Raw genomic sequence first — 12,311 nt, 5'->3', positions numbered from 1 at the left:
GGCTTGTGCAGAATACAAAGGGCTCCGGAAACAGTGCTGGGGATGGACGGGATGGGACGGGACAGGCGGGGAGCGCTGGGGCTCCGCTCGCCGGCTGGGCCCACGCCCCACGCACAGCCTCCACACCGTCCCGGCCCCACGCCAAGGTCCCGAGCAGGCTGGCAGGCAGAGCACTTCCCACGCGGCAGGACCTCGCTGCTGCCGCACTCGGCGCCACGCTGCTCCCTGGAGCCATCCAGGAAGCCCCCAGTATCTGCCGGGGGCCCTGGTGCCCATGGTGCCAGGTGCAGCCCCACCTGCCCAGCACAGGCACTGCTGACAGGGTAGCCTAGGGCCCTCTGCCTTTGCCTGGCCCCGGCAGCAGGGAATCCACCTTCTGTGCAGCCGGCCTCGAGGCCAGCCAAGCTGGCCGTGGCAGTGCCCAGGAGCAGGCCTCTACCCGGTCACATCCACGTGTTTGAGGCCTGGCCAGTCATGGCAACCCCTGCCCTGGAGGTCTGTGAGCCCCAGCTGCTGCCCCGCCACTGCCCAGCCCTTGGGCTCTGCAGAGCTGCTTCTGCCCAGGGCAGCTGTAAAGAGCAGACGCATCATGGGTGTCTTGGGAAAGAGCTTGGCGGTGACAGATGAAAGCATGGGATGCAGATGGCGCAGGCCGTGCCATGCTCCTCCAGTGTGCAGCACGCCCTCCCCTGCTGGAGCTGGAGCCAGAGCCTGTGAGCGCGCTGGGCACATGCAGGCTCTGGGAAGCAGACGCGGGAGCAGGAGTGGCATCAGTGTCCCAGGCGGGTGTCAGTGCCTGGCAGGAGGCAGCCTGCAGCCAGAGTTGCCCTCCAGGGGCCCAGCACAGCCCCCAGGCATCGGCCTGCCTCCAGGATGCTCCACGCCAGAGAGGCCCCATGCTCACCAGCCCCAGGCAGGTTGCCTGCACACCGTGCACGTGGCCCCTGGGGCACAGAGATGCCTTCCTCCTTACTGGGCTCCCCCCCACTACCTGTGCACAGCCCTCATGCCATGTGCCCAGGGTGCATGTCTTGCACACCAGCACGGAGGCAGTGCTGGCTCGACACAGCCCTGCCCCTGGCCCATGCAGCATTTGCACGTGTGTGTGGAAACAGCCAACCTGTGTAACTCCCGCCCTGCACACGCCCTGCCTATGCCTGCTTGAGGGGAGCATGCCCCCCGTCAGCCAGCACTGGGGGACCCCGGGAATGCCCAGCAAAGACGGGCCAGACCGGAATGGCACATCCCCAGGTCAGCCAGCCCTGGGGAATCTCTCCTGAGAGGACAGGAGCTGTCTGCCACTCACGGAGAATCCTGGAGCCACGGGCTGGCAGGGACCTCCAGAGGTCAACCCGTCCATGAGGCAGGATCAGCCGCGCAAACTCAGTGTCCAACAACTAGCAACATTACACAGTCAGCCCTGACGCAACACCTAACATCATGCCCACACCTGCTATGGGGAAAGCAGGGGACCACGGTGGCCAGCACCCTGCTACTGTGAAAGGTTGTTAATAGACACTCGAGTGATCCCAGGAAAAGGGCATGCCCCGCTACAGAGGAAGGCAAATTCTACCCTCCTCCTCCTGCCCCCCCAGTCTGATCAGGGGGTAAAGTTCCTTCCTGACCCCAAATCTGACATTGGTCTGACCCTGAACACAGGGGCAAGACCCTCTAGCCAGGACCCTGTGGAGTTGGTGCCAGCAGGAGCACTGGCACAGCCCAGTCCCATCCTCAGCCTGGGCTGCAGCAGCACCCAGAGCCTCTGGGGAAGACTAAAAAACCCTTGACACATGGAGCAATAGGAGGGGAAAGAATTCTCTCCCAGCCCCACCTGCAGTCAGCAAAGCCCAAAAGCCTGGGGAATCCCCATGGTAGAACATAGGTATCCCTATGCCTAGATCACCCCGACCGGTGGCTGTCCAAGTGCCTCTCGACGCCTCCAGTGATAAAGTCCACTGCTTCCCTGGCATCTATTCCACTGCCTGGCTATCCCTGCAGTGAAGTTTCTCCTGATCTCCAATCTAACCCTCCTTTGTTGCAACTTCAAGCCACTGATCCGCATCCTCCACTCTGCAGCAATACAGAAAAGGTACTTTCCCCTTTTTTTTTTTTTATGGCAGCCCTTCAAGTACTTGAAGACTGCTGTCATGAACCCTCTTAAGTGCCTTTTCCACAAGCTGAACATGCCCAGCTCCTTCAGCGCCTCCTCTATGACTCGCTTTCCAAGCCCTGGATCATCTTTGTTGCTGCCTCTGGACCCTCTCCAACTTCTCCATGTCCTTTTTAAAATGTAGAGCCCAGAACGGTGCAGTGTCTGGATGAGGCCTAACCAGTGCCGAGTAGAGAGGCATGATGATTACCTCCCACGTCCTGCACCTAATGCAACTGTTGATATCTTCCAAAACTGCCTTTTGTGTGGCTGCATCACACTGCAGACTCCTATCAAATCTGTGATCTCCCAAGACTCCCAGACCCTTCTCCAAGGGACTGCAGTCACCTCACTAAGACCCAGGGAGTGTGCTGGGTGCCTCCAGCTGCGCCACCTCTGCACAGCCCATCCCATCCCATCCCATCCCAGGTCAGCCAGCACCATCACAGCTCCACACAGAGCCTGGTACTGCAGGACCCTTGGGACAGGCCAGGACAGCTTGGGCCGAGCTAGCTGCAGGAAGTGCTTGGCTCTGGTGTAGAGCTGCAGGCCTGGGCATGGGGCTGCAGGGGCAAAGGGAATGGCTGGGCCCTAGCAGACACCGTGTTGCGCAGACCCTTGTGCAGAGACTGTGCCACGAGGGTTTGCCCCAGAGCTCCCCTCAGAGTCTGGCTCACCACCTTGCAGCTCTGACCCCTGGCAGCTGCCGGCTGGCTCTGGCCCCAGCTTGTGTCACTGGCCCTTGGGCTGACCCTGCCCTCCCTCCCCGGTGTTGCTGCCAGCAGACACCCTGCCCTGCACACCCCATCTCACGGTGCAGCCTGCTCACCCATCTTGGGAGCCTGGCCCTGCCCTGCCAAGCCAACCTGGCCATCGCCTCTGTACCGCCGAGATCATTGCTCCCGGACACGGGTATCAGACTGGACACAGAACCTGGCCCGGTTTCTCCAGGGCTTTGCAGGGTGGCATGCAGTGGTACACGCCATGCACCACTGGACACGACCGACTTCCTCTGCCAGTCTGCACTCCCCAGCAGTGTGACTTGTGCTCCCTGCATGCACCATGGCCGGCAGAGCACTGCCCGGGGCAGGACAGAGCCAGGTTGTGTCTCTGCCCCTGCCCCTGCCTGCCAGCCCAGTGGGGCCCTCATCTGTCCCTCCCGCTCCGTGCCCAGCGGAGCACAGGGCACCTACCTTCAGAGTGGTGGGACAGGGTGAGCAGGCTGACGCAGGAGGCGCCAATGCCGGAGCCGAAGACAGTGATGCGCAGGGGGTCCCCCCCGAAGAAGGCGATGTTCTCACTGACCCAGCGCAGTGCCTGGATCTGGTCCAGCAGCCCGTAGTTCCCCTTGGCAGCCTGGTCCCCCGTGCTCAGGAACCCTGGGGGTCACGCAGAGCCTGTCAGCAGCAAGGCACGAGCCTGAGGGCTCTGCTGCCTCCTCCAGCCCTTGTGCGTGGCCCGACGGCCTGCAGCACCCCACTAAGCTGAGGCTCATCCAGGCAGTATCTGGGAGGGTCCCCAACTGCAGTGGGCACCGCTGAGCCTGACCCGGGGCTGCAGGGACACACACAGGGCAGCAGGACTCTAGCCTGAGCCACTTGCCCTAGACCCGACACCAGCTGCCCTGGCAGGCCCAGGCTCCCTGCCCCTGCCAGGGGAGAGCAGGAAGCAGAGGCCCAGTGGGATCAACTCCAGATGCCTTGGCCCGGCAGCCCTGCCCTGAGCTGGGACCTCACGGCACGGCACGGCACGGCACGGCACACCCTGCCCAGCCCAGCCCAGCCTAGCCCGGCTGGTACCTAGCACGCCGACGCGGTAGTTGAGGGTGATGACGATGACATTGCCGTAGCTGGCCAGGACGCTGCCGTCAATCATGTTGCCGGTGCCCTCCATGTAGGAGCCACCATGGATGTAGACCATCACGGGCTTGGCCCCGCTGTCCCGGATGTCTGCAAGGAGATTGGGTTACACACGGCACCCACCACGCCATGGCCGGGGCAGTGCCAGCTGCCAGGACCGGGGGCAAGGGGCCAGCTCTGCTCTGCGCTGTCCCTGCCGTGGAGGGAGGGCAGTGTCGCAGCCTGAGCCACGGCCCCCCAGGCCTCCTCCCTGCCCCAGGCCCTGCCCCGGGAATGGCCTCCTCCCCCTGCCAGTGCTGTGGCAGGAGGAGGTGGCTGGGGCTGAGCCTATGCGGTGATGCTGCCCCAGGTCCCGGCCCTGCCCCGTGGCGCCCTGGCAGCTGGCCCAGCCCTGGTGGGGGGGTGCAGGATGGGGAGGCAGGGGTGCAGGGTCTCAGGTGTCTGACCGCCCGAGGACAAGAGGAACCAGCCTGCACCGCACGAGGCCCGTGCCCGGCACCAACGCCCTGGCAATGGGCAGACGGACGGGGCAGGGAACAGGGTATCCAGGTGGGATTGGAGCAGGGATGGAGTGAAAAGGCAGCAGGAAGAGGAGGGTTAGGCACAGGCGGGGGCTGAGGGGGCTGGGGAACACCAGGCTCAGGCTCCCTCTCGTCTGCTCATGAACCTCTCTTGGGACCCCGGCCCCAGCCGAGCGCAAGCCAGGGGCTCACAGCTGCTGCCTGCGGAGGAGGGGTGCTGGGGCTGACGCTGCGGCAGTGAGGGCCCCACTCTCCGGGCAGCCCCAGGGCTCCCGCTATGGGCACTGGGGTCCAGCACAGGGGTCTTGGCTGTGCCAGGAAGGGGGCAGAGGTACCCAGCGCCAGAGGCAGGAGCACGCCACGTCTCAGCACAGCAGCCCCTCGGCCACCAGCCCGGCCCTGCGGTGCCTCCCCAGAGCCTCTGCTGCCATGGCACCGTGGCCGGCTGCAGGGTGGCCCCTGGGCCCCACAGCCACTGGGCCGCCTGCCGGCCCGCACACACCTGCACCCGGGCAGCCAGGAGCATGGCAGGACGTGCCTGGGAACACGTGTACTGCCCAGCACTGCCCATGTGTCCACAGGCCTTGCCACACGTGCATGCACCGGAGGTGATGGCCAGTGCCCGGGGTCACCGGGACAGGACCAGGGATAGTGGGGGCTGAGGGGCAGGTGCTTGAGGCTTCCCAAGTGAAGCAATGCCTGCCGGGGGGTCCCGTGCCTCAGCATCCCACACCCCCCGGCTCCCAGGTCTGGACCAGCCCCCAGGCCACCTGGCAGTGCCAGGGCCTGGTCTGTGCCGGAGCTGCGCTTGCGGGAACCTGCCTGCTTGCTAAACCTCCGTGAGCAGCCCCAGCCTGACTGCACTGTTCAGCAGCCCTGGCCCTGGCCCTGGCCCTGGCCCAGCCCAAGCTGCCTGAGGCCCATCCAACCCCGGCACCAAGGCTTGCTCAGAGCCAACGGGCGCTGCGCAGCCCAAAGTGCTCCGGCATGACCCTGCACTGCCCAAGGGCCCTGTTCCCCACCCTGCTTGAGAGTAGCTCACACCGGAAGATGGCCCCAGGCCTGCCCCTGCCTGCATCCGGTCACCTCTGCCCAGCCTGGCCTGGCTGATGCCCCCGGCTCGAGTGCCAACGTCATGCCCTGCCCGCAGCGCTCATCCAGCCCTGCTGCCTCTGGGCCCCACCAGTAGCGCTGTGGGGTCACATGCCCTGCAGCCCTCGGCCCACCCCCGCCCCCAGCCTTTGCTCCCTGCTAGCCATTCCCGGGGCAGTTGCAGCCCTGGTGTCATGGCTGAGCGTGCAGGGGCAGTTGCAGCCCCCTGGGCCCAGCTGAGCTGCTGCAGAGTCCGGAGGAGACCCCTGGCTGGTCCCTGCTCCTAGGGCACCCCTGTGCCTTCACCTCACGGATCCCATCGGTGCCGCCACCCACGAGGACACGCACCCCAAGGGCAGTGCCAGCCGGCCTGGCAGCCAGGCCTCAGCAACTGCACCTTCTCCCTCGGAGAACTACAGCCACATACTGGGGGGTCCTGCCCCGCCCCTCCCCTCCTCTCCCGGTGCCCAGCTCCCGGCTCCACTGGGGCCTCACCGGTCAGCTCTGTACAGCAGCACGCCTGCACACAGTGGTCCTGGCCCCGAGAACTGCACTGACTGGTGCCTGCAGCTGTCTTGGGCGTGATGCTTGCGGGAGGTGCACCCGACAGCAACAGCGCAGGAGCCCCAGCACGCCAGGATGCACAGGCTGGCCCTGGGACACCCCCTGGCAGCCAAGTGCATGGCCAGCACAGCCCTCCGGCTGGCTACTGGAGCCTGGAGCACCAGACCCGATGCCAACACGGTACCAGACCTGGCTGTGCTGCCAGCCCGTGGTACCGCACAGCACAGCCAAGCACAGGAGGCAGCGAGAGTGGGAGCCGGGTGGGCGGCCCCAGGCTGGGCCATGCTTTGCCACCTAGGCTGGCGGGTCCTGCTCTCCACGCTGTGCAGGACGAGGGGGGATGGCAGTGGTGGGGATTGGAGGGGGGTGCCTGCTCACCGCAGGCATTGTTGGGTCAAAATGGGGTTCAAGGTGAGCTGGGCCGGGCCAGGCCAGGCGGGGTGCGGTGTCGGGGCCTGCAGGCCACGCCTGCACACAAGCTGCCATGCTTCCCTGCAGCCTGGGCTGGCGGGAAGGCAGAGCGGTGGGGCATCTGCAAGCTGCCCCGAGAAGACCGGGCCACGGAGCGAGCGCCCCCGTGCCCTGCACAGCCTGCCCGCCCGCCCCGTGCAGCTGTGCAGCCCCATGAGACAGACAGACAGACGGGGCTCCAGGCGGCCGCCAGCGGCGAGCACACGGCTGGCTTTGCGCGTCATGCAGCAGCAGCAGCCTCGAGCACAGAAATACCTTCGTCTTCGTCCCCGTCATTATCGGCTAAGTCCTCGCCCTGTTTCTTAGCGCTGGCTCCTAGGGACCAAACACGAGGAGACAGAACAGGAAAGGAAAACAGAACACAAAACAAGAGAATTCAAAGAGAGCGAGACAGCAGGGACGGGGCCGCCGCCCGCCCGCCGGGCTTCGCACACGGCACCTCTCCAGCCGCCCGGGCTCTGGCACCTCCAGTTGCTGGCCCGCCCAGGCCCCTCGCCCTGCAGGGATTGCACACCTGGGTCGTGGCCTGGGGAAGGGGCAGGAGCCATGGGCTGGGGCCACTCTGGACGCAAGCAGGAGGGCCGTGGAGCCTGCTGCATACAGGCCTACCCAGGCGTCTGCCCACATACCCGCCTCCCGTGTGCCCTTGTGGCTGCCTCTCCTTCCCGAGCGCCACATGCTGCGCCCGCTGCCCTCCGCTCCACAGACGGTGCTCAGCCAGCGCTGGGGCAGAGGGCGGCCGGCCGCATGGGTTCGCATGGTCAGGACCCAAGTATCACGTTGTGTGCCCCCACTTTGGGCCAGAAGCGTCTTTCTTCTCCAGGCGCCGGCTGCCCAGGCCCCAGCCCTCCGGGGTGCACGCAGAGGTGGTGCCACGTCTCTCGGGCACAGAGCAGCAGGAGGCCCATGTGCAAGCAGCTGGCACGTGCCCACCCACCCACATGACCGTTGCTGCAGGTGCTGGGCCTGCTCACAGTGGGCTGCCTGCCTGCATGCACAGGTGCATGGGTGGCGGCAGCAAGCGCCCGAGCCTCTCTTGCACCTCATGCAGCCCAGGGCACACGGCCTAGGACCAGACCCCCTGGGTGTCCTGGGCGCACTGCACTGCATCAGCAGGACCTGCCCTCCCCTGGCCTGTGCCGGGCACAGTGGGGTCACAGGGAGTCAGGCACCGACAGGCAGATGGGCTGGAGGTCTCTGCCCCCAGCTCCCCTTGCCTGACCACAGCCCCTGCTCTGGGCCCAGACCAGATTAATGCTCCCCGAACTGCCCTGGGGCTGCCTCTGCCTTGTCCAGCACAGGGAGAGGGGGCGGTCAGCCCCAGCAGGGCAGGGAGAAGCCTCCCCCCATGCTCCAGACAGAGCAGGGCACAGCCACAGCTCCGAGGGCCCCTGTGAGACCAGGGACCCCCAGCCAGGTCAGCTCCACAACTTGCCCACCCCACCCTGACACCTGGGCCACAACTCCCTCTGCCTGCCACCCCCTATGCAGGATCAGTCCCTGCCTTGAGCTCTGGATGCAGACACCCTCCACCACAGCAGCCTGTGCCCTGTAGACCGCAGCCGATGCGGTGCTCCTGGATGCTGTGCCAGCCCCAGGGCTGCAGAGTCACTGCTGGTGCCCAGTAGGTTGCAGGGGCCAGGCGCCTGCAGCAGGCAGCTTGCTGGGACCAGCTGCACAGGGCAGGCAGGCTGTGCCGCTGCGTGGTGCATGCGGACAGCCCTGCGTGCTGGAAGCACACACAAGCATCCTGAGGCAAGCCGGTGTGCAGAGCACAGACGCGCTGCTTGGTGACACTGGGGCAAGGGGAGCCTCAGCTCCGCACGGGGCCCGCAGCCTGTGGCAGCCCAGAGCAGGTGACCCTGTGGCCTGGCCAGGGGAGCCTGGTGCCAGGTAGGCTCAACTGGCACAGGAGGAAGCTTGACACCCCCCACCTTCACACTGAGAGGAGCAAGGCCCAGGGACCCCGTGCAGCAAGGGCACACAGGCTGCCTGGTACCGTGCTACAAGTTGCCTGGGCCGGCAGCTCACTCACTGCTGCTGCCAGGTTTCCCTCTCTGACTCCTGTGAACCCAGGTGCCTGCAGCGCAGAAGGCAGGACAGAGCTGCGGGGGTGGGGGCGAGACCCCAGACTGCAGGTGGATGGGCCCAGGGCACTGGCCTTCCCCGCGCACTGGCTTGCATTCAAACCTCACTAGGAACGCATCAACACCTGCCCGGTTATACGCGTGGCCTAGAGCTCCTTCGGCCCTGGGACAGGTGGGAAGCCCAGCAAGTCCCAGGCCTCTGGCTGCGTGCGGCTGGCCCAGGCACCCCAGTCCCCACGAGGGCCGGCAGCCCTGAGCACTTGCCCTTCAACTGCGAGAATGGCAGCATGCAATGGTGGAGGCCAGACCCCCAAGGAGACTCCGGAGCAGAGCAGAGCCTGCTCATCTGTCCGGTCACAGCCTGAAGCCTGCTACAAAAGACCCAGCTGTGGGGGGGTCGAGGGTGCAGGGAGGGGAGGCTGCTTGCCAAAGGGGGCAGGAGAGGCTGGTGCTGAGGCTGCAGGCAAGGGACAGGGACAGGGACAATTTTCCCTCCCCCATGCTCCTGGCGCTCTCAGAGCCGGTAGCACAGGGGCTGCAGTGCTGCCTCCAGACAGCCCTGCATGGGCCAAGACACTGCAGTGGGACACGGCTGCTGCCCCAGCACTTGCCTCACCTGTGCCAGGCTTCACGTGTAGCCTCTGTGCCCCCAAGGGCAGTGACCCTGGCCGAGAGCCCCGGGTCAAGGGTGGGATCAGAGCTGGGGGGTCCGGTCCGACTCAGCCGGCCCATTCTGCTACCCATCCCCCCAGGACCTCGCATGGGCTCTGCCCCGCCAGCACCTTGCTTGCTGCTCCTGTACAAAGTGCAGTACAGAATCACTGAGCCGTGGGGCTGGCAGGGACCTCCAGCGGTCACTAGCACAGCCCCTGCCGGAGGCAGGATCAGCCCTGTCCAAACCAGGCCAGGCACACCCATCGTCTAACCTCTTCATAAATCTACGGCCAACCCTGACACAGCACAGACATTGCACCCAAACCTGCCACAGGGAAAGCAGGGGACCACAGCGGCCAATGTCCTGCTGCTGCAAAGACACTCGAGAGATTCCAGCAAGAGGCCGTGCAGGCTACAGAGCAAGGCAACTCCCTCCCCAGCCCGGCCAATCTGACCAGGGGGAAATTCTTTTCTGACCCAAATCTGGCATCGGTCTCAGCCTGAGCGCAGGGAGCAGACCCTCTAGACAGGACCCTGTGGGGTTGGTCCCGGCAGGAGCACTGGTACAGTCCCATCCCCAGCCTGGGCTGCAGCAGCACCCAGTGCCTCTGGGGAAGGCTTAGAAAACCCCTGACACAGGTAGCAGCAAGAGGGGAAGGAATTCCCTCCCGGTCCCACGTGGCAGCCAGCAAAGCCAGGAAGATCCCCACAGCAGAGCACAGGCATCGTGATGCCTAGATCATCCCTGCCCAGTCCCTGTCCAAGCTCTTTTAGCATCCCCAGTGACAGAGAACCTATAGCTTTCCTGGCACCTACCTCACGGCCTCCCTGCACTATAGTGATGTTTTCCTGCACTCCAGTGTAAACCTGCTGTGCTGCAACTTGTGCCCCGCTCTCTGCAGCCAGAGAGAGAAGGCGATCTCCCTCCTCTATGGAAATGGCTGCCATGTCCCCCTGCTTGAGCAGGGGTTGCATCCATTTACGATCACAGAACAATGCTCGCGGCACAGCACGTCATGGGCGCAGAAGAGGTCAGCACCGGGCTGGGGGGCCTGGTGCAGGAGCAATGTGCCTTTACCAGCCCCCAAGTGTCTCTGTGGGAGGCTTGGGATCATGTGGCCTGTTGCCTGCCCTCCTGGGCTCAGGCGCGAGCCGTCCAGGCACAGGTCCCACACCTGTATCCTGGCTCCATCCTGGTGCTAGCCCACCGGGTCTGGACATGCCCAGCAGGGCCTTGCTCACCAACGGCAGTGCAGAATCCCCTGGTCCGTGATGGACAGCATTGCAAGGGATGCCAGCCCTGCACCCCTGCTCAGCCCCTCCCTGCACTGGGTCCCATGGCACACAGCAGCTCCCCTGGGGCAGGGGCCATGCCTGGCAGGCAGTGGAGGCTGGGGCAGCAGGAAGAAGGGCTCTCAAGCGGCTTGCTCAGGACCAGGAGCTGGTGCCACCTGAGAGGAGGCTGCCTGCTTGGGAGGCATGGGAGAGACTTGCTAGTGTGCAGCCCCGATGCTGGGAGACGGAGGGAAGAGCCAGCCCAGCACCAGGGAGGAAGAGCAAAGCAGCCAACCACAGCACCAGCGGCACTGGAAGGACCCGGCCCGCGCCAAAGCCAGCTGCATGGGTAGAAGGTGCTGGGACCTGCCTACCACCCACCAGGTGCCCGAGCCCAGGTGGGTGAGGGCAGGACCAGCCCTCACATGTGGCAGCTGCACAGGGCCATGCACATCACCCTGCTTACCCCTGCCTTTGGGAAAAGCTGTCACTGCGGCTTTCTGGGGGAGCAGCTGCAGCCTGGGCTCAGGGCCTGCACTGCGCAGACCACAGTGGCTGCAGGCCGGGCAGGCTGGGACAAGGACAGCTCCAGGAGCTTCCAGGGCCCTCCCTGCACCATGGTGGGAACAACCCCTCGGCATGGGACCCAGACGGTCCCAGCCCTGCTGCAGGATGCAGCCTCTGGGCAGGCCGGCAGGGTGCAGAGCACAGGCGGTGTGTGACCAGGCTGGGTCACACGAGCCCGGAGCCTGGCTGGGCCCAGCGGGCAGACAGCCTGGGTGCCGGGGCAGGCAAGGCCGGCACCAACATGTAGGTGCAGGGGGCAGGCCCCCGCACCGCCGGCAGGACCTAGGTGCCGTGTTGGGGACCCCCAGGCACAGGCACATCCGGGCAGGCCTGGCACCACGGCACCCGGGGCAAGCAGGCTGCACAGATGTCGAGGCCCCTCGGTTCGCCCCGTTCCCGTCCCCGGGCCCCGGCTCCTGTCCCTGCGAGTGGCAGTTGGTGACGGCCTGGGAATGCGCCTGGCCCTGCCCTGGTCCAAGCTGGCGGCAGAACCGATCTCCCGGCGCCGGCCCAGCCATGCCCTGGCGAGGGAGCATCGCGCAGCCGGGACGGCCAGGAGGCCCCTCGGAGCGGGACCGGTGGGTGGGCAGGCGGAGGGGCAGACAGGCAGGGGCAGGCGGGTGGGCGGGGGCTGCACCGCAGGTGGAGGAAGGCTGAGGAGCACGTGGCAGGCCGGGCAGCGGAGGGCCCCTGTCTCCCTCTCTCTTTCCTTTCTGGGCCGGCTTGCTACCTACCTCCTTTCCTACATATTTTCTTGTTGGGCTTTCGGGCGCATTCCTTGGAAATCCGCTTTACTGTAAAATGAATAAAAGACTACAAAATAACAGAGGCTCCACAGGCCGCAGCGGGCATGCACGTACGCACGACCGCGCCCCGGGCGACCAAGGGGCGGGGCGGGGGGGTGCCCGCCGCGGGAGGAACACTCAGCCCTGCCCTGGGTGGGATGGCGCCGGGTGGCATTGCCCGCCGGACCCCCAGCTCCCCTGTAATGAGGCGGCCGCGGCCCGGGGAGGGGGCTGCCTCCTCGTCTGCTACTTACTGTCCTGGCTGGAGACCTGCTGCAGGAGAGAAG

The 12,311-nt window shown here is 65.7% G+C and overlaps 1 protein-coding gene across 6 annotated transcripts in view; it reads right to left on the bottom strand.

Moving 5' to 3' along the window:
- Window positions 1-12,311, bottom strand: part of NLGN3 (neuroligin 3) — a 29,766-nt gene that overhangs the window by 5,842 nt on the left and 11,613 nt on the right. For 2 of the 6 annotated variants that reach the window (XM_059732952.1, XM_059732953.1), the window contains exons 3-6: window positions 11,974-12,033; window positions 6,912-6,971; window positions 3,949-4,098; window positions 3,343-3,528 (exon numbers count right to left, since the gene is read on the bottom strand). The exons of 1 other annotated variant lie outside the window; for it this stretch is intronic. In XM_059732952.1, the coding sequence (XP_059588935.1) occupies window positions 3,343-3,528; window positions 3,949-4,098; window positions 6,912-6,971; window positions 11,974-12,033 (456 nt within the window). The remainder of the gene's footprint in view (window positions 1-3,342; window positions 3,529-3,948; window positions 4,099-6,911; window positions 6,972-11,973; window positions 12,034-12,311) is intronic. 3 more of the 6 variants (XM_059732955.1, XM_059732954.1, XM_059732956.1) reach the window with 3 other exon arrangements.

This window comes from Alligator mississippiensis, chromosome 8, assembly GCF_030867095.1.
Source record: "Alligator mississippiensis isolate rAllMis1 chromosome 8, rAllMis1, whole genome shotgun sequence".
In the NCBI taxonomy this organism is placed as follows: Eukaryota; Metazoa; Chordata; order Crocodylia; family Alligatoridae; genus Alligator; species Alligator mississippiensis.
Note: the sequence above shows the minus strand (reverse complement) of the source record. Positions and strands in the feature narration are given on the sequence as shown.